General features: G+C 42.1%; 1 protein-coding gene across 27 annotated transcripts in view; it reads right to left on the bottom strand.

Moving 5' to 3' along the window:
* The window catches only part of Kcnma1 (potassium calcium-activated channel subfamily M alpha 1), a 723,575-nt gene that overhangs the window by 120,674 nt on the left and 580,630 nt on the right, over nt 1–22,271 (bottom strand). For 10 of the 27 annotated variants that reach the window (XM_047552148.1, XM_047552147.1, XM_047552154.1 and 7 more), the window contains exons 17-18: nt 21,285–21,371; nt 13,763–13,839 (exon numbers count right to left, since the gene is read on the bottom strand). In XM_047552148.1, coding sequence (XP_047408104.1) covers nt 13,763–13,839; nt 21,285–21,371 — 164 coding nt within the window. Of the gene's footprint in view, nt 1–3,038; nt 3,213–9,879; nt 9,889–13,762; nt 13,840–21,284; nt 21,372–22,271 lie in introns of all 27 variants that reach the window. The other 17 variants (XM_047552146.1, XM_047552145.1, XM_047552153.1 and 14 more) reach the window with 2 other exon arrangements.

A 22,271-nucleotide genomic window follows, 5' to 3' on the forward strand; every position in this document is an offset into this window, starting at 1 on the left:
CTACTTCTCCTCCCACTTCAGAAAACACATAATGGGACTTCGTGTTTCAACTTAGCATCCCTCGAAAAACGGAAATCTTTCCCTTTATAAGAAAAAAAAAAATTGTAGAGAGGGAGATGAATTAGGTCGTCTCCAAAGCACACTGGCTCAACTGGGAAACTGCGACCAAAGCAAGCTCCGTAATAGCATAATGACCCTTAATGAGTGTCTTGGGGAAACAATACAGCCTCAGCATAAAAGACAAAGGGCAAAACCCATCATGGTTCCGCTGACACTAATTCAAAATGATTTTCAGAACAACTAAAGAATGTAAGAGAAGTAATCTGATCCGCCCATCTGACCTCACTTTGATTCCAGGGCCCTTCTCCTGCCATTTCTAATTGTCAGACCCTCTACATTTCACATCTGCTCATATTTAATAAAAAGCCCACTCTCACCACTGCTCTTGGAGTCAACTGGCTCTGTCAAATGGGCACCGCCCAACCCCACCACCAGCGAGGGTCGCCCAGGGATTGCTCTGGAGCTCTGCCAGTGGGATTCGGCGGAGAGAGAGAGATTTTTTAATTGGAGAAGAAGGGCTCATGTGGGTGCAGGAAGGGGGCTCAAATTGGAATGGATTTTTCTAACTTATTATTAGTGGTCAAAGGTGAGTGGTCTCACACAGGGATGGATGAAATCTGCTTTTGTTTGATGGAGTGACGACGGCGGGAGGACGATGAAACAGAGAAGGCCAACCTCCCCCTGAGCTGTCAATACCAGTTACAGCTTCAACACAGGCCCGAAGCAGCTCCAAGTTCTCCTCGGGGGTGGGGTTGCTGGTGCCGGAGGCACCGAAGGACAGCAAGATCACGCACAGAACGTTTCTGAGAGGACGGACAATCCCGCCCCAAGATTTTCTTCTCCTGGCCTCCATCAATGCTTGGATGAAATTGCAGAACAGAGAAATCCCTCTAATTATGGTTTCTCTTGGATAAAATGGTAATTACACACATTGGGCATCGTGGGCCTTGAACAGGGACACAGACTTTGCTGTGATTGATATGGTTGACTATGGCCAAGATATGACCACAGGACCTAGCTTGGAGTCACAGTGGCTCCTTCCTTTTTCTACTGAATCTGTGGCCAATGTTTTAGAACCTAGTAGTTACTTGAGAACAGCAGAAGGTGACTGGCAGTTACATCCACAACTGCCAATCAAAGACACGTGGCCAAATGGTGCCACCACAGCTCAACCCTTTGTCTTCCTCCCCAGCTCCCGTCTTTGAACCCGGCATTTCACCACAGCATCACAGATGAGTTCTGTGTGCAACTCTGACCTGGGTCATCTGGGTTGTAGCATATAAACTAGAGAGAATGCTCACAGGGAAAATAAAGGCTTAAGGCCTCATATTGTGGCATTTGTAAGAAGAACACTCTTCCTTTCCATGATTCTAGGCCAAAGTGGTTAGTGCAGCCCATAATTCCTCTCAGTGCAGTCTCCTTAAGTGTCACTTTTATCCCTTAGCACTGTTCTGGAGGAGCAGTAAATCAGGAAGCAGAGAGGGATTCTAGGGTCCTAGATCCACCTTTTCCAAATGCCTTCAACACAACTTGATGCATATGTCATGCCTCATACCCAAACTGTGTATTCAAAAATCAGACCTGGCATGGCTCACCACTCTTGTGTGCAGTCCAAGTTAGTGCTAACTCCCTGGCCCTAGAAGTCCCCATGTGTCACCATCACACCATCACCCTGTTCTGGGACCACCTCCAGCATCAGCACCAGGGAGTCAGGCAGGTTTGTCATTCACAAGAACAGATGCTCAAAAGCCCCATGCTCTTCCTCCTCTTTGTGGTGGGTGTGAACTCACCTTCACTGGTGAAAGTGTAGCTCAACCAGCTCTGGGGACTTAGGAGGGGAAAGGGTAAAGATAGTATGGTCACCAATACAGAGGAAGGGAAGAAGTGCAAAATGAAGCATTGCCTCCTACCTCCTGGACTACCAACAACATGAAATCAAGGACATGGTCGTACTTGACCGGTACCCAAGCCCTCAAGTGGAATGCAACCTTTGTGCACCTGGATGAGGACACACATCCCAGCCTCTCCACCTGGAGCTTCCAGTAACATCACCAGTGAACTGTGTCGACAAAACAGCAAGATCTCTGGCAAAGACAGGGGTGAGCTTGGTCTCAGGAATGTGGCTCATCTCAGCCTCTCCTGTGACCAGCAGCTCTTTCACATCACTGAGCTCACGGGAGACAAAGGTTTGTGCTATAGACTTGGAAATCATAGCAGTCTGTGACTTACGATTTTTGTTATTTAGATTCATGATTGTTACTGATACCTTAGTTAAATGGGGCGAAATAAAAAGTGGGGAAAAACAAAAGATTTTCTTGGAGCAATCCTTTGCATTAGTCATCTCTCTGAGGAGAAGATCTAGAATCCACCAGCCTATGGAGGCTGGAAGATTTAAAATACCCCTTTCCAGAATATAGAACAAAATCTGGTACTGGAGAAATGAGATTCAGGTTAGAAAGACACAAAAAATACAGTATGTTTAGATAAATGTTTTTGCATACATACATCTGCATATAAACTCTGTTGCATTTTCAAAATTAAGCTCATTAAAAAATGTAATGGTAGAGCTGGCTTGCTTGCTCTCTTAACACATTTTTTCCTTCCTCCTTTTGGCTCAACCCAATTTATAGCCTTTTCCAAAATATTAAGATGCATATTTTCATATATCTCTGTCTTAATATATCATTTGAGATGCTGTCCATTTATATTGATTTAAACCAGCGAGAAGAAGAACATCACCAGACTGTTACATCACAGTCCTGCCCACTATTGCAAGAAACACAGTAAGCCAACAAAGTCAGACGCCCTCCTCAGCACATACAGGGACACAGGCAGCTGGGGCAACATGTCACCACATGACATCACACTGGGACGAAGACACCAGCCCGACTGACTCACAGAACCACGGGGCACAGCACGAGACAGGGATGAGACCACAGACAGCACAGACAGGGGATGGGTGTCGATATTGAACTTACAGGCACGGAAACTGGTGGAGCAATCATTAACAGAGACAGAAGAAAGTGGGAAGGCTCTCTCAAGGGTGTCCACGTTACCACGCACACGGCCTGACATGCACGAGCAGTCACGCTCAGAACGTCCGCAATCAAAACAACATGCCCGCCTCATTCTCTTGTAGATGGACATCTTGGCTATAACCATGTGGTTGGATGGGAGGAGAGGAAGAGCGGCAGTTAATGGCAAGGTCACACACAGCGAGACAGCTGGAAGGGAGCTGAAGGGATTTAACACAGGTCTTAGTTCACATTAACAGTCTTGACCCAGGGAAAAAAATGCAGAGTGATTGTTGGTAACAGTTTGGTTGTACATCAAAAAAGCAGTGAAAATATAAATTGCCTTTATGGTCCCCCAAGGCTGATGCATATTATTTTTCTCCCCTCGGTAGAGCGGTGACCACAGGAAAAGGGCATGGCTGAACACAACTGGGTTCTTTGATGATGAGAAGAAGAACAAATTACAAACAGCAAAAAAGTAACCAACATTTTCCCCCTGGCACAATTAATGCAGGAGGACAAAAGAGACACATGGCCAATCAATTAAATTAATTGCTTATTTGGTACCGTAAATGGTCTTTGCAAGATGCAAACATATCTAATAGTTAGTTTTTTTTTTTTCTAATTTTCATCCATTTCTGGGCATTAGGCAGAGTCTGGGACAAGCTTCCATCAAATTAGATGTGAAACGATTACGTGTTAATATAGAATCTGAGGATGCCTTCACTGAACTTCCCGGGAGTGAGTTTACATGATAGCTACAGGAATTTAAATTTACTCTTGACAGAACAAATATCCAAATCTGTCCGTATAAGAAATGCAGCTACTCAAGGCTAATGCTGCGTATTTGACATTAAAGGGAGATCTCAAATAAGAAATCACCAAAAGCATGAGATGTTGGTCTATTGGAATGCATTTGCCTACCCTTAGGGGCACCTTCTGCTTAAAACCAAATCTGAAAATCATATCTGTCTTTCTCTCCTCACCCACCAGAAATTCAGAAAGCAATCAGGCTACTGGTTAAACATTCTTTTTTTTTTTTTTTTTTCCTGTACATAGACTATACTGGCCAAAATATATTAGAAATCACAAAAAATAAAATGAGAGAACAGTTCCCACAGTGAATTTTCTTATTGAGATTGCATGCCCCTTTGGTAGCTCTTCTAAAGCTAATATTGTAGGTTCCATGCTGCCCAAGGATCCACCCCAAATGCTGGATGTCACTGTAGCATTCCCAATGCCCTTCACCTTCACCCCTCAAGCCAATTTATATTTCAGTACAAGATAAGCTTTTTGTACCTTGTTTTGATGCTACAACAGGCAAACATGTTTGCTTATCACTTAGCATGGGCCAGCCGGCTTCTCTCATGGGATGGGAGAAGAATTCATATTTATTCCAAACATCACAAACAGTGAACTTGAGTTGGGGAGGTGTTATTTCCTGTATCCACATCTGCCATTTGGAAAGTCGTTCCCCCCCTCCCGCCTTTCTTCTTCTTTGTAGAGAATGGTTTCCCTCTTATTTAAAAATATGGCTTGTGGCTTTGCCCTCTTTGAATGTTATAGTCACCAGGAAAAGGGCTTAAATCTCTCAAATGGGTCAAGTCCTGTTCTAAGACCTTTATGACTTGCCATACGGTATATTTTTCAAGCAAGGGTAACGTTATGAGTGTGAAGAACAGGCACTGGGGGAGATGAACGAGAGATCTCTTCAGCAGCATCTCCATTCCTGTAAACTTGGCTCACATTTTTAGTGACACCTTCTTTTAGCATCCTGACTAGTCTGTTCCCATCGTCATGCAGCCTCAGCCCTGTTCAATGTGCAGTATCTCATTCCTTTGAGCTTAACTAAAATAAAAAGTAAAAAAAAAAAAAAATCCACTATAGCATTTGAGTCAAAGGAATTTAAAAGGCATGGTGTAAATTCCCAGCCACGCCCAACAAACAGCAGTGGCTGAAGTCAAGAATGGGGTGGGGACTGAGGGTTGCCAAAGAAGACGTGAAAATAATTTTCTTTTACGTGCATCTGGATTTGGTGTACAACTTGGAGAACCGAATCCTTGTTTTTCCTTTCTTAAGTTCTTTTACTGGAAATATTGATTTGTTATTTACACAGAGAAAAACAAGGATGACTTTTTTTTTATTTCACTGTAGATAAATTGTCTTTTCAAAAGTTTTTTTAAATCAAATGCTGTAGCAGAGGAGAAGGCCATCAAATCAAACTCGGAAATGCTTTGTTTCTCGTTAGCAACAGTCCCTGGTTTTCATTTCCATGCTGCCATTTTGGGTTCATACACAATAACAGAATATGACACATTTATGGGAAAAGAAAGAATATATATGTGTGTGTATATATATATACACACACACACACACACACATATATATACACACACACATACATATACACACACGTGTGTGTATGTGTGTGTATGCAAACACATACCATATTTAAGGACAAGGGGTGGGAGTTGGGGATAGAATAACTTTTGAAACTATTTTATCAAGGCAAACCCATCATAATGGGTGATTTAAATCTCCTATTTCATGAGTTTAGGAGGAATCATGACGTCAAACCAGTGGCTCTCAGGGACTGTTTGCAACTGCCATTGTTGGCTATTCTGGAAACCATGCATTGTTTTAAAATTTCATATTGTTAGCATGCAGGAACAGGCTGAAACTGGTAATCGAAGCAGCAAAAAACAATTTGCTATAAGAAGATTAGCTGTTAATTATAAGCAGTCACATTCCAAAGCAGCATATGCATGAAAAAGAAAACATGCTATTACTCGTCATTCCTTCCCAGTCATTTTTACACTCGAACCAAATGCAAAATAGAAATCTCAAAAAAGACAAACAAGCACCACCACCACAAAAAAAAAAAAGGAAAAACCAGCAAGAATGATCAACGAGAGGCTCAAAGACAAGACAGAAACAGTTAAAAATGATTGAGCCCCACATGTTGACAAACCTTCATGAGTCACAATGTCTAGACCAAAGGCCACCAACTACGAGGGTGGCTCCTTTTTTCTACTTCTGGAACAGTCCATTTTCATTGACCCCCTGTCAGGTGTCTTCACCTGTATACTTCCAGGTCTACTTTCTTAAAAGGTAAGAGTGATTCTGACCTTCCATCTGGGGAAGTAATCCATCAGGCCTGAAGTCTGTGTGTGCCAGTCAGGAAGAGATTTCCTCAGGGCCATTTTTCAAGCATGGACAAGCTCTTTAACTGAAAACTGATGAGGATTTGCCACTTGGGTGGTAGGTGTTTCAGAAGATGTGGACACTCTGTGTATAAAATTATACTCTCAAATTATAAAATAAAGTCATATCAAAATCATGTGATGGATCTCCTAATTTGGAAATGACCTCCCTGTCATTTCCGTCAACTCTCTCTCTCTGACTTCAAGATTCTTCAAGTTTTATTTTAGTGAATCATGGCTATTAAGAACCAATAGTATTTTATTTCCATTCCTTAGTGATTGTTTCCTTTTCTAGAGCCAATTTGGGTTAAAAGGTTAATTTCAGACATCAGAGAGCCACTTAAAACTCCCAAGGTTAGGTTTCAAAGAGCAACTTGAAAAACTATAGTATTTATTTAATACAGAAGAAAGTTTTTTATCTACTCCTTGGCCACAGTAAGTGCCCTCTCTTCTTTTGTGTGCTGAGTTTCTTTCTTAGGTAGTTACCCATTGCTGTCTTGCCAAATCCCAATCCTCAGAGATTCCCCCGGGGATTTCAAGGGCAATACAAAGTGGATCTATGAGGACATCTAGTGGATCAGTGTGGAACAGCAGCTAGTTAACAGGCATTAACCTAACTTGCTGTCCTTTCTCTGAAAGAGCAGAAAGAAGGCCTGCTGTCTCTAAGAATTGAAACGTATGTAGCAGTGTCACTTCAATTCAATGGCTGCTCTGATCCACAGCAGATGTTTAGAAGCAGTAGGGCTCAGGGAGGAAGGATCCTAGAAGAGGATCCTAGGGTGGTCAAAAGTGGTGACTTGAAAGCACATGTCTTTTTGGTACCAGCTGCTGGGGTTCTCACAAGGCCCTGCTGCAGCTTCCCCAGACATGAAGCAGACAAGAGTGTGTCTCTGGCAGGTGTGAATGCTGTAGCTACTTGTCATTCCATCTTAGGGCTCTTGGAACTTCATGCTCAATTAACTGCCCCCATGGGCAGACTTAACTCTGGGAAAGAAGAAATATAAGCCTCCAGGGACTCTGTTTTCTCTTTGGCCCACATCATTAGGTTCTTATTCTGGACTAATGCCACAGATTCAAAGAGGTTATTTGGTTGCCAAGAATTAGATCCTGGGTCTCCCCTTCCTCCAAAGAACTGTTCAAGCAGTTTCATAATTTAAGAAAAAGCTTTTATGTGCTTTTCTTCACCACAATAAAGTGGATATTCGTCCAATATGTCCATTATGACTTCCTTGTAGTATTTATAGAGACATAATAAAAGTATTTCCCTAATGGACATCATCAAAGCTATCTGTTTACTCTTGAGTGTTTGAAATGGAAAGATTTCTTAGACATGCTCTTGGATCACTTTTTCTCTATTTTCAAAGGCCATGAATGTAAGAAATGAAACCCACTGCAGATGTAACACAGTTACTGCTCTTTCCTTGGGACAGACTGACAATCAACTGTCAAACTCAGGTTCTCTGCTAGCTAGTCCTATAGAGCCAAGACTGGAATGGGAGGCAGAGTTGGATCCCATCCTATCCCTAGCACCATCTGCCTCCTGCATCAGCAACCAAATTGTCAGCCAATTTGCAATTGCAAAATCTTAATTTCCAGGGTGGATTGGAAGGGGCAGGAAAAGCAGCCCTGGACAGAGAGGCCAGGTGGAGTTTTCCAACTGCTGGGGGGAAAATATTTTAGGTTTCAAATGAAACAAATTCAAGGGAAGACTGGTGTGAAAGGGGGAAAAAAAAATCTGTCATTCAACTAATAGACACTTTTCAGATCACAACCTCACTTTAAAAATCAGTCCAATGAAGGAAATTGCATTTCCAAACATGAACCCTGAAGCTAGTCTCCAGGCGGTCAGCTGCAACTGAAGTGATAAACAAAAATATCCATGGAAGAAAAGTCCGCCAAGGTTTAAGTTTGAGGAATATTGTTTGATGTGGTGCTGGGATTCAAAGAACATTCTTTCAAGTCCTATAAATGAGGAATCATGTCTTCACTTAGCAGCAATCTTCCCATTACCTTCTGGAGGAAAAAGAATGTTCTTCCAGGTGGTTTTCCAAGAATAGAAAGAGGGAAAAGACAAAGCTAGTTAACATCAGTAGCAGGGGGCACCCCAAACTAGTTGATTCTGCCTTCAACAATCACACTGTAGCTGGGAAAGGTAGAAGAATTTGGCACTAGAGTTGTTTGTTGATAGACATCACGTTTTCTCCAATTCTGAAGGAATGTTAGATGGACTATGCAAACTCTGTGCTGCAGAAATAATTTTGGCAGGATTGCGCATTGAGTTGAAGTAGGTCATTGTTTCAGGTTTTTTTTTTTTTTTTTTTTTGGTTGTTGTTTTGTTTACATTGAGCTTTCCATGCCCTCCAATCACTGAAGACTAGCCAAAATCAGATGCTTGACTTGCTGCTTTTGCTGCAGAAGAATCTGAGAGGACCCACTGCAGAAATATCTTCTCCAAGTTCCAGAACCATTGGACTGAATGAATTATGGATTGGGTCTCATCTCAATTTCAGTGCACACTAGTAAAGTTCATGAATAAAGACCTACAGCCGATTGATGGTGCCCCTGAGAGCAACACTGCTGTAAGTCATACTCTAAAATGCTGCCCTTAAAAGCTCCTCCTCAACTGCCACATCTGGTTGGGTGAGGGGGAATCCTACAGCTTGAATAAGTCAGAGCTCCCAAATTTACACTGATTTGTTCAAACTCCTACAGAACTCATTAATGAAATGGAGCATTCTTCATGAGCCATTATTTCTTATTTAAACAAGTAAATGAATCTTCCAAGACATCTGATTAATGCTTAAAGAGGAACAGGGAATGTCTTACTTGATATTGACTAAAAAAGAAACTTTGCTTTAAAGCTAGAGAACTTCATAGACTGTAGGCAATAATTACCACTGTGCAAATACTTGTCTCCAGGAAGGCAGTTTAGATACTTACAATTCCAAAGGTAGAGAGCCAATTAATTCTCTAGCAAGCACCTTCTTTTATAGAGAGGCACATATACTGTAATAAATATATCCCTCTCTCTATGGAATATCTCTACATTTATATATAAAAATATACATTTTTACATATAAAGTACTGGTGCACATCATATATATATCACAGCACAAGAATATATATGTAGCCTATGTGTTTCCTTCCAGGGAGGAATTCAAGTTCCATAGCAGAGGAGACCAAGTATAATTTATCAAAGGCAAGCATGATAATGACCCCCAATGGACAGGGCATCTAGAGCTAGAGTGGTAATTACTCCAGTCTAATCAGTGTCCTTCAAAATCCTGAGACAAGGCCTTCAAGAGAAACACACTATTGTCGAGGTCTTATTTTCAAATGGAAAAATAAGACAGCATCAGAAGCTGGCCAGAGGCTGGGGTGGGTGGATGTGTGGAGAGTGGGCTCCAGGTACTCTCTGGCTCCAGGCTACTCTGCAGACCATGTTGGGCATGAGCAAGTCGGGGCATGATGTCACTGCTACATGCAACATGTATACCAAAAGTAAAATGAAATTGAAACTGTACAGAAAATAAAAGAAGTATCTCATCTAGAGAAAGACAGGGGAACTAGACTCCAGGCTGGTGGGAACCCGTTTTACTCACAATAGATCACTACCAGTGTGCAGTTAAAATAGAGTAGGGGCCGTATCCCAAGGCAGCAAAGAGAAAAAAAAATAAATCAAAGATATGTCAATGATTAGAACTTAAAGAAAATTCCTTCAAACACATCAATCTAGATATGACTTGTCCCTTAGGAGACTACCCTTTGGCAAACTTTCAGAGGCTAGGAAGGAAAATGTAAATCATTAGACCAGGTTTGTTACATAGAAAAAGAAAATGGGTAAATGGCTGAGTCTGAGAGCTTGCTCCTTGGCCAGGTAGCTGGAATGGACTCGTGTCTTGGATGAAGAGCTATGAAGAAATGGAAAGAAATGCAAAAGTTAAACTGTACCACCACAGAATTTCCAGAAATGGAATGTCCACACTCCATATTTCTCTGGATAATATGACATGAAATGTTGAAGGTTATTGAAAGAAGGGGAATGGGGTGGGGAGGAGCAGGGACAGAAGGGGAAGAGCTGGTTTGTGGGAGGAGGGATTGAAGTTATGGACAAAGGAAACTGTGGAAAGAGAGCTAGGAAGGTAGGGACTGTCATTAGCTCTACCCTCATGGACACATACTACTTTGGGTTGAATTATTAACACTTGGACTAAAAGGTTTAGACAAGTGACTAGGTGGGTTAACTGCCCTCTCCAAGTTAGGGCACCAGGCAATGCCTACTCGACAGCATGGGAACCCCCCACCGCAGGGTGTTACCAAGGATCCTAGCTCTTTCTAATGAAAACTTCTTTGCAACCAAAACATATTTTCTCTAGTTTCCTCACTTGTCTGACCTAACATGGGCAGATTTCTATTCAATAATTTCATTTTATTTTAATTCCACTCCCATAGACACAAATTGGCATCCTGCCCTCTGGGCTATGGCCTTTTAATTAGGAAGAACAACATTTGGACAATTCTGATTGTTATCAAATGTTAACCTCATAGTTGAGGGTCTTGTCACACTGGCTTGGCTTGGTAGAGGTAGGCTTTATACAGCAATGTGTGCCCTGCATGATGGGAGATCATACACTGTATTAGCTCAACCAACTTTAAGGGAAATGAAGAGAATAAAGTTATTTTAAACAATGACATACCTCTCCCCCAGGATGAAGCTAAAATTCAGTGCTGTTTGCTTGCCCAGAATCAAGACGGAAAAAAATACCTGGAGGTCAAATCCTTATTTGCAAGGACTTTTAAAATGGTCTATGTGATCCACTATAGTGTCCTAGGAGAGACATTTAGTTTCAAGTGAGAGTCAAAGAAGCTCTCTCTCTGTCCTTCCACTTCCTCCCTTGCTGACTGAGTCTGTTCTTAATTCATACACCAATGAGATCTTTGAAATGGAGAAAGATGATATGGTTTCCTTGCTTGAATTCTTCCAACAGCTTCCTGGTTATAGGACTGAAACCCAACTTCTTACCACAACCTCACCTTCCTCTCTGATCTCATGTAGTACCTCTCTGATCTCACAGTACCCAGTGCCATCAACCCCACAAACCTTCCTGATCTCTCAGGCACTTCTGTCCTAACCCTTCACTCTTCTTCCTATTTGGACTTGAGGCTCAGTTTCAACATAACCTCCCAGTGGAGACCTTTCTGACCTTCCAAGCTGTGAAGCAGTAGCATTCCTACCAGATTCCTCACGTCCTCAGGCAGCCTGGCTTCTCTTCTTTGCACTTGGCTTTCTAAGTTTGTTTAATTATTGGTGTGATGGTGGTTTGTGTCCTTTCACTCGCATGAAGGTCTTAAGAGGGCGAGGACATGTCCTTCACCACTCCATTCCTGACACCAAGAATGGCACCTTGCCTAAAGAGGGTACTCAATCAGAGTAGTCTTGCCACATCATTGATATCCTTGTGGGACAAGGTTCTCTGGAAAATAAATATCCTTTCATAGACTGTTATCCTTAATACTCTCCTATCTTTTCCAAATCCCTCACTATAAGAGCTTCCTTATAAAAGAGTTTGCCCGCTTGTATTTATTACTCTCTGTTTACCTCTACACTCAGGATGTCCTCTTCCTTCTGATGGAAATGACCCAGGAGATGCCTGGTCAAAAGACCTTCTACATTCACAACCAACCAAGCAGGACTGGGTTGACTGCCTCATGGGAAGGGTGTTTGAAGTCATAGAGCCTGGGTGGGATTGGACATGGAGTGAACTTGCTTCTGAGTTTCTCAGATGCTCTTTTTGGTAGAGTGTCAGAACAGGGGAATTATATGTCCCAAGAAGTCAGAAGCTCTTGCTATGATATATCAATAAATATGCATCTTGGTTAAGTGACAGGGTTAAGAGCAGGGACACTATATATGTTAAGTCAGTGAAGAAGGAAACAAGAGAGTAGGACTTAGGTTTGGGAGCCAGTCTAAAAGGATTTCTACAGAAACTTCTCTAGACCATGAGTTATACTATGGTTACTGGTCCAAGGGATTGATTAAATTCTTTGGGCTCCAGCAGTACTTTATTTTTATCTTTCTGGTTCTGCACATGCCCCTTCAGGAGCACAGTGGAAAAGGAGTTGAGATACTCCAGGTGTGGTGCTCTGTTGTCTGTTCTGCTTATGAAAAAGTATTTTATGGTGTGATCTTTTATGACTCTGTTCCTGTTCATCAAACCTAGGTCAGCCAGCTTGCCCTTCCTTCCTGCAAAAAAAGATTAAGGCACTCAGAGAACAGCATCAGGAGAGGCCTTTGGGGACCTGAATCCCTGCACACTGGCTGCATGACCACCAGTAATCATATCCTCTCAGTAAACTTGGAAGCCTTGCGGCCTCTTTCTGTAAAATGGGATTAATAACACCCCCTGTCAATTACGTAGGTTTATGGGGAGGATCGAAGCCACATCACAAGGAACTCTTCAAATACCAAAGGAAAGAGAGGAATCATTACTTTTGCTTTCTCCAGGGTTGAGAGCAATTTCTACTAGACAATGCCACATCATTGCTGCAAAAGGCATGGCCTTCCCAAGGCCCAGACCACTTTATGTTCTGGTCTCTGAGGAGCTCCAAGCCAGTGTCTCTCAGGCCCCAGCTGCTCTACAAGAGGCATGCTACAGGCTAGGCCAGAAGCTACTCAGTCCAATCCATCTACCCCAAAGAGCAAGAAGTTCAAGGCTGGTCTTTGGGGACAATGGTGATTGAGGTCCTCAGCTAGAGCCATATTCTTTTTTTTTGGAGTGGTCTGAGGGAGTCATAATGAAAACCTCTGACTTTTGGTACTAAAACCTATGGGAATTCCATATGGAAAGAGATTCAATAACCATTTGGAGACTGGGCTCTCAGACTCAGTTTCCCTCTCAGTCCTAGCATAGCCATCTTTATGTGGTGGTTTCCTATTCATTGGAAAAAACTACACAAAAGTACTCCATCTTGTACAATCTTAGGTATCTTACTTTCTTTTTCTCTCTCTCTTTCTCTCTTTTTTTATTGTATTTTTGGTCCTGGGGGATGAACTATACTTCCCATCTCTTTTTTATTTTTTTTATTTTGAGACAGGGCCTTGCTAAGTTGACCAGTCTGGCCTTGAATTTGTGATCCTCCTGCCTCAGTCTCCTAAGTAGCTGGGATTACAGGCATGTGCGACAGCAGTGTCCTACTTTTTCACATCTTACTTGATGATACTAGACTGGACATATCCTCTAGAGTCAAGAAATGGAGACTGAGTACTAAGTTCACCCCTAGGTACTAAAGGTGGTGATTTTTCATCCTCTAAGAAAGCAAGGACAGCTATTTATTTCGTATTTCTTTAAACTCTGGGGTGAAACATAAATGTATTCAAGAGAACTCTTGATGTTTAATGTTTCTCTAATAGGAAAAGGGTAACGAAAATGAATTTGGGGACCAGGAAGGAGAGGGGAAGGGGAGGGGGAAAGAAACACTACTTACGCCGTTTGCAGCCGCATTTTTTAATTCTTTTGGGATCTGTGATGTCATCATGACAGGCCTTGCAGTAAAAAAATGCCCTGGAGAAAGAGAATGGAAAAACTGACACATTTCATAATCCAACCAAATGAAATGAGTACCACATTTCCTCTGCGGTGGTGCCAAATTAATGAAACATGCCAGCACTAATTTCCTTTAATCTTTTGAAAAGTTTAGACATTTGCAGACGGAAATGTTTGTTGCAAGACCATTTATTTCAAACACAGGATTCTGTGATTTGAGTTAATGTTCTTTTCATAAACTTGCATTTGCAGAGGAACCGGGGGAAGGGTCTCTGATGTGACACAACATGTCTGCTCACTCATCTTTCATTTTTTGAGAACAGCACCCGATGCTGGTTGTTGGGACACGTGAACCATCAGCCCTGAATCTTGGGTGGGGAAGTTACGTACAACTCCAAAGTCCACAGTCTACTCAAATATAGATCAAAGGGGGACAAGTAGGGTGCTCCACTGTCAAAAGCAAATATTAGCCTCATCACTTTGAAAGCACCTTTTCTTGTTAACCTGAGACAGGATTGAGGAGGAAGGTGAAGAGGGAACAACAAAGGCAAGAAGTCTAGTGGTTCCTCTGCCATTCTCCCTCTGGGATTTCAGAGCTCATTTCACTGGCCGGTGGCACCCACCCCCACTCTATGTGACCCTGAGAACATGTAATAAATGAAGGTTTTCTTCTCACTATGGAACAAAGCTCAGCTGACCACAGCTGAGCAGAGGAATGGGGTGGGTAGAAGGAGCCCTAGAAGAAGTCATCAAAATAGAATCCCATAATCAGATTTGGGTGTCCATGTGGGATTACAAAGTACATTGGCTGTGTCAAAGATACTTGGGAAGAAATAAGATCATAAGAGCACGGTTTAGGATCACAGGTTCTAGAAGAACAGTGTAGGCAGATGGTGCCCTTTCAGTATTGATGCTACCCAGTTTAGGATGGTACAAAAGTGAACCCATACAACCCGCTGTCCACTTAGTACAGGAGATACTACACTCTTTTAAAGTAAATAAAATAAGCTTTGTCATTGGATGGCTTTGCCCATAGTCCAATATAAATGCCCTGAGCATAGTAGGCTAAGCTAAGCTAGGGTCGGTGTGTCAAATGCATTTTTGACATGATATTTTGGACTTTGGATGGTTTCATTTAGATGTAGCCCATCAGAAGTAGAGAAGCATCCATACTGGGAGATGACAAAATTCACTGGAACAACCTTACAACCTTTTGGATCTAGGAACTAATAAAATCCCTGGCTTAGTTCCTTCACTACTCCCAACATGAACTTGAATTCCAGGGATAAACATGGTCTTTTCTTGACTGGGTTAAAGAAATAAACACAATTTTTGACCATTTGATTCCAAGATTTCCTTTTTTTTAATGTTTTTCACAGGACTTGCATTTATGACTGGCACTGGCTGGAAACCAATGTTAAGACTTTTGGATCTGGAAGGGATTGTGGGGATCTTGTAGCCAAATCTCTAGGACTCAATGTCCCCATGTGAAAACGGAGGAGGTTGTCATGACCTGCCCAAAGTCATCTGATGGTGGAGCTTGGCTGGCCCCAGGACTTCTGCATCCAAGGCCAATGCTCTTTCTACCCGAACAGCTCTTCCACTATTTCTTTATGTGCCAGCTGTCATCCACTTAGCAAGAAAAGGAAAGTTAGCTGGCTGTTTGTCCCGTACAGTGCTGTGGTTAATAACCCAGGGGATGGGGATCTGCCTTCAAACAGGAAGGACAGGAAAGGAGAAAGCATCCAAGTTGGGAGAAGTAACTTTGCATCTATTTTCTTCAGTCATCCCCTGCCCCCATTGGATGTTCCTACAGACAATAATAATAATGGCAACCATGAAAACACACTTATAAAACACAGACTATAGGCCAGGTGCTATTCTAAGCATTTTACAGGTAATAATGTATTTGATCCTCAAAAAGCCCTTTGAAAGAGGTCTGATTATTATCTCTCTTTTACAGATAAGGAAACCGAAACACAGAGAGACTAAAGTGATCTGCCCAAGGTCACACAGCTAGAGAGGAGCACAGCCAGAATTCATATCTATGCAGTCTGCCACCAGAATCCAAGGTCTTAAACACAATTCTACTAAAGAGATTATAAAATGATGATGTGTCTGAATGAACTAAAGCTGGATTCTTCTTCTAAACTTAATGTTTACTCTTAATTAACACATAAAAATTGTGTATATTTGTGATGTACAACATGATGTTTTGAAATACGTTTATGTTATGGAATGGCTAAACTGAGCTAATGAATATATATATAATCTTCACTTACATAATGGTTTTGATATATTGTGTCCCCAAAAACTCATATGTGAGAAAATGCAAGAATTTTCAGAGGTGAAAGAATTAGATTATGAGAGGTATGACTTATCAGTGGATTAAGCCACTGAATGGATTAACTGGATGATAACAATTGGCAGACAGGGTGTGGTTGGAAGAAGTAGGTCACTCAGGGTATGACTTTGAGGTTTACATTTTGTCCCCGGTAAGTAGAACTCTCTCTCTGCTTCCTGGTTGCCATGTTCTGAGCTGCTTCCTCTAAGATGTCCTACCATGATCTTCTGCCTTACCTCAGACACAAAGCTATGGAGACAGACAACCATGGACTGAATCTCTGAAACTGTGAGCCAAAATAAACTATTCCTTCTCTGTGTTGTTCCTGACAGGTCTTGTGGCCACAACAATATAAAATTGATTAAAACAACATTCTGGTTTTGTTTTGTTTTTTGTTTTTTTTCTTTTTTTGCAGTACTAGAGAGTAAACTCAGGACCACTTTACCACTAAGCTACATCACCAGCCATTCTTTATTTTTTATTTTGAGACAGGGTCTTGCTAAGTTGCTGAGGCTGGCCTTGAACTTGGTGATCCTCCTCCTCAGCCTCCTGAGTATCTGGGATTATAGGGATGTGTCACTGCACCAGGCCTACATGACTTTTTTTTTTTTTTTTTTGGAGGTGGGAACACTTGAAATCTACTCTTATACTGATTTTCAAGTACATAATACATTATTATTAACAAAGTCACCATGATGGACAATAGACTTCTTGAGATTGTTCTTTCTAAATAACTGAAATATTGTGTCCCTTGATCAACAGCTCCCTAGTCCTCTACTCCTGCCCAGTCCCTGGTGACACAAGCCTGGTCTATGCTCTGCTTCTATGGCCTGGCTATTTTAGGTAAGTGAGATCATGCAGTTTTTATTTCTGTACCAGGGTTCCTTCACTCAACATAGTATCTTCCAGGGTGAGACAAATAAAGTTAATGAGTGAAATAAGACCAGGACTGGGTGACCACAGTGACCTCAAGGCACATCCCCAACTGGAGGGGCAGCATGTCTCTCTCCACCTGTTTCTGCCTCTGTCATGCTCACCTGGCCATGGCCTTCCCTTACTGCATACATATACCTGAGCAGCTGAGTGTTGCTGGGGATGAAGACCCACTGGTCTCACTTTAAATCCACAGCCATGGATTCCAGGGGCCTCTTCATGCCACTGTGGATCCACTCCATTCTCCTTTCTTATCCTTTAAGACACTCTCCCTGCACTCTCCTCCACTTCCTCTCTGGTTCGCTGCACCCCTTCCTCCAGGAGCCTTTGGCTGGTGACCTTGCTTCACACATTGTCAAGAAGCCCAGCTCTGCCTGTGTCCCTGGACTTTCGGACCTTCTGGTCCTCTGGTTTCCTGTTGTGTTTGAACCCGAAGGAGCCTGGAGGCTGGGAAGATGAGTCCCCTCCCTGTCAGGTCATGGGATAGCAACTGCAACACCTCTCTACTGAAGGGTGAACCTCCCCCTGGGCAGCCATTCCTATACCACCAACTCTCTCTCCAGCTTCGGTCAGTCCTTCCCCTTGTCCCTACAGTTCTAGGGCTGAAAGTGACTGACTGTGACTGGTTCTACGGTGCTTTGCCACCTATTGTTGGCACACCTTCTGTATGAAGATATGCTGCCCACATCTTCATACTGTCCCTTCATCAGACTCTCCTCCTGTTTCCCACGCAAGTGTGTCATCTGTTTCTGGCAGGGACCCTCACGGATGCAGCCCCCTTGTTTACATCTCCAGTGTCCCCGCACTTCCCAGAACTCTAGAAACTTGGATGTGCCTGCCTTTATATAACTCCATGAATATGTTTAGTACATATCTTCTGCTCACCACAGGACAGATAGAAGTCTTCACTGCATACCACCCCAGACTCCTCCAGTTCACCCCATCTCAGTAAGATGGAGCTGTCTGCATCCACTCAATGCTTATGACTCCAATCTAGGCTTTAGCCTGGATCCCTATGTTCACTCCTTACTTCCTCCATCCAGTTCATCAATGGATCCTGCAGATCATCCAAATATGGTCCTAAAGGAACCTCCCACCTCTTTGCACCAGTCATCCCAACCTGCCAGCACCTCTTGCCTACACTATGTGATGGTCTCTGAGTCGCTCACCTCCATTCCATCCTACTCTCTACAGGGCAGGGCGGATGATTGTATCGTAATATAAAGCAGACCACGTCGCCCCAGCTTAAAATTGGCAATGACTCCATTTCACAATGAACCAACCTCTTTACAAAGTGTGAGAGAGAAGCCTGTCTTCTTTATCTCATCTCCTACCACCCTCCCTGTGTCTCCTCCCCCAGCTACACTTCCCGTTTGGGATTCTCTGAACCCAAGGATGTTCTTACCACCACATCTCTTCTTCCTTCCTCATCTCTACATGAGGGACTCTCTCCCCTCATTTCGATCTCTGCTCAGATGCCATCCCTCAGAGCAGCCTTCACCTAAAACCAACCTAAATCAGCTATTCAACTGTGTCCAGTCGTTCACTGTGAGTTTTCAAAGTCTGTCCTTTCTCCTCCTGGAACATGAGCCTTGTGAGAGCAGGGGCTCCTCTCCATTGCTCATCACCATTTCCCTGGCACCTGGTCCACAGTCTCCTAAGTATTTACTGACATTTGACAAGTGAATGAATGAATATGAGAATGCCTCCCGTGATTGGGTCTGCCAATTTTTCAGTAGAAACCAATAAAAGGAATTTTCATATAAAAGCAGATGACTTTTTCACCTTGGCACCTGATTTATTTTTTAAAATTGTGACTCAAACAAAAATCACATCTGTAAGTCAAAGGGAGTCAGTGAGCCACTAGACCATGATCCAATGTTATTTAAAAAGAAAAAAAAAAATACTTAGGGACAAGGAGTAAAGGACAAGTTTCTCAAACACACATCCCAAAGTGACCTTTTGAAGACTGGAACTGGATGGCTTCACCCTTCTTTTCTAAAGCACTGCATTTCAAAGTTCCTCTGAGCTAGAATTCATTAACTTCTTTTGTTGCTCTTCTGCAGCGGAGGGTGCAAACTCAATATTAGATGGTCATAATCTATTTTTCCATTTTTACAAAACTTGTTTAGTTTCATTCAAATCTCCACTGTCCTTTCTGTGGTTTTCTGCAGTCTTCATCTATTTGAAATCCCCTAACTGACAGCATTTGCTCTGACACATCACACACCATGGAAAATTACAGGCTGGTTGTAGCTGATTGTGTCAGCATGTATTTGTGAAGACCATAAAGCACAGAAATGAGACATATTGCACTCCCTAATATAGGAGGTAATTTGTTTTTTGGACTGCCTGGTATTTGTGACATTCATTAGTGAGAGATGCAATAGGAAATAGAATTACACAAATGGGAGCTTCCCGTTCTACGTGCTATCTGGGAGGTGTACATGATGTACTGCACGGCTGTGCTCCCCAGCCTCCTGTGTGTAGTGCTGAGATGTGCTTCTGGCTTTTGTGTCCTGCATCTAGATGAGAACACAGCCTTCCCCTCTGGAGGGCCTGGGACTGGGGGTTCAGCCCCATGCACCCCACATCCCCATCTCTTATGAACTTCATTCTCAGGATACTTCTAAAGAACAGCTCGGTTCCATGAACTGGGTAGGGAGGTTACTCCTCTCCCACAATGAATAAGGGTAATCTTTTCCCAATTTACAGAAAAAAAAAATTGAGTTAATGAAAAACTCAGTTAAAAAAAAAAAGGCCCTGCAGCCTGTATGTTCTTTTTCCTAACATTTTTCTAACTAGGATGGGTCATTTGCTAGAGTGGGTGGAAAGAAAGAAAATCATAAGTACCAGTTGTCAAGTTTCATTGTTCTGTGTTCAGCATGTCGGGTTCTCTCACTCCTTGCCACATCATTAATAGCACAGGCCCTGGAACTGGACATCCTGGATTTAAATCCTGGCTTTATTACTCATTAGTTGTGTGACTTTGGGCAAGTTGACTAGCCAGTCTGTGCCTCAGTTTCCTCACATACAAAATGGGGAATAATCATGCTACCTATTTCAGAAGATTGTGGGAGGAGTGAGTGAGTTCATGACACAGAGGAGGTAGTTAGTACCCAGAACAGAGCTGGCACTCAGCAAGCCCTGGATAAGCACATGTTATCTGATTGGCAGAAAGAGACTGGCTTTTAGAAAAGGAAAAACCGGTTCTAATCAGGACTCTGCCACCTGTTGTGTGCTGTGTGGCCTTGGACAAATCATTTATATTACTTTTCAGATGAGAAAGTCAAAGCCCTTAGTGTTTATCAAGACTTACCTTCCAGGGTTATTTGAAAGAGAAACCATAGAGAAGGTAGCATACCTTGTGCAGGGTGGCTTTGAGTAGAAACTCATTGAATGAAGACAATACACTTTTCATAAATGATTAAAGACTTAAAATACTTAATATAACATTAGTGTAGAGATGAGTGACCTGCTTAGATATTGGCATCACATTTTCTTGCTAACAAATTTTTTCAGTTGATAGAATAGAATCAACTGTCCTGTGATTTCCTAAGTTACTTGAACAGATGTAAGGATACAAATATGCCACGAAACACCGAGTCCAATGAAATCCTGGGCTCTGCCGCTAGCGACTACACAATTGGAGCTGACAACTCTAGCTACTTACCTAGGAGGTTGCAAAAGAAATAGAGCCATTTTGATGCATTATCAGAAATTATTCAAAATTTTTTGAAATTTTATTCGGCACTTAGAGTAAAACACTAATAACTCTCAAGGAAATTGGCCCAGACAATATTATGAGCACTGGACAAGGAACCAGTTGTCCTGTTGTGTCATTCTGGGTCAGCAAGAATCAGGATGACTTGGAGTTGTTGCTTCTGCTCTCTGGGCTACAGTATTTTCACTTGAAAAGTGAAGAAGCAGGTAACTAAGCTTTCTAGTGCCAAAAATTTATTATTTTAATTCAAAGACATGGAATTGATTATGTGAAAACGAGTCCACAGGGGGTATTTGAAAGCACAATCTCTGTTTATTAAACTTTTGGACCATTGGAAACCCATAGAATAATTAAGTAGTTTTGGGGTCAGAGTCCTGTCCACATGAAGGCAGGACCATCTCAGCAGACCAAGGTATCTATGGCTGAGCCAGAAAGAACAGTGGATAGAAATAAAATGCTTACCTTTTAACTTCTTTGGCATCACTTGCGATGAAAAATCCTAAAGTACCTTCTTGGATCTTAAGGTGGTTTCCAGGATTAATTAATATACTGCTCAGTGAACAAAAACAAACAAAGAAGACACACATGTGAGGTCATGTTCTGAATAAAACCTTGAAGGCAACACCATACTGTTATTTTTATAGGGGCCCCACTAGTCTAATGCTTTCTCCAAAGGTTTTCTCTACAGCTTGATGTTCACAGGCCCACACATTTAGATGGAGAATGTCATCATTAACTTCTACTGGTTAAATCTTGGGTTGGCAGACTCCAAGTTGAGGAAATCAAAGCAAGCCTTTGTTTTAGGGCTGGGGTTTGCACGATGGGGCAGTGTAGCTGCCGTCATGGGTGTTGGACATGAAGCAAAATTCCTCATAATACATCCCCTTTAAAACACTATTGATGCTCAGCATTGAAACATTAGTGTTCTCATGATGTTCTTGCCACATTAATTTTCCATTAGATGACAGAGCATTAATGGGACCCCTATATGCATATAGAAACATACACATATACATACCACATATTACTTTGGGGAATGGTACAAGCTACCCATAATCAATACAGGAGAAAACTGAATATCTTCGTAACATCGATGAGGACATGGAAGTAGATTCCATGTCCATCCGAGGTAGGAAGAATTGGTTCTAGCCAGACAGTGTAAAAGAAAAATGTCAGTAGTTGAATATAGGTAGTGATTCTAGTCTGCTGTTTATAAAAATGTATGGGGTGTTTGAATAAGACGTATGGCTGGCATATCATTAGGGGCAAACTGTAGTTAGAAAACAAATAAAAATTACCCCTAAAAAAATCTTGCCCTGCAGGGAAGTAGGAACCTAAATATGCACTGTCCTATTTCAAAGAGGTATAAACAGACTAGTTGACCAAGTTGTGTTTGGACTGACAGGAGAGATAAATGTATCCTAATCTAATAAATGGGTGAAACAAACA

The sequence above is a fragment of the Sciurus carolinensis genome, chromosome 5, assembly GCF_902686445.1.
Source record: "Sciurus carolinensis chromosome 5, mSciCar1.2, whole genome shotgun sequence".
Classification (NCBI taxonomy): Eukaryota; Metazoa; Chordata; class Mammalia; order Rodentia; family Sciuridae; genus Sciurus; species Sciurus carolinensis.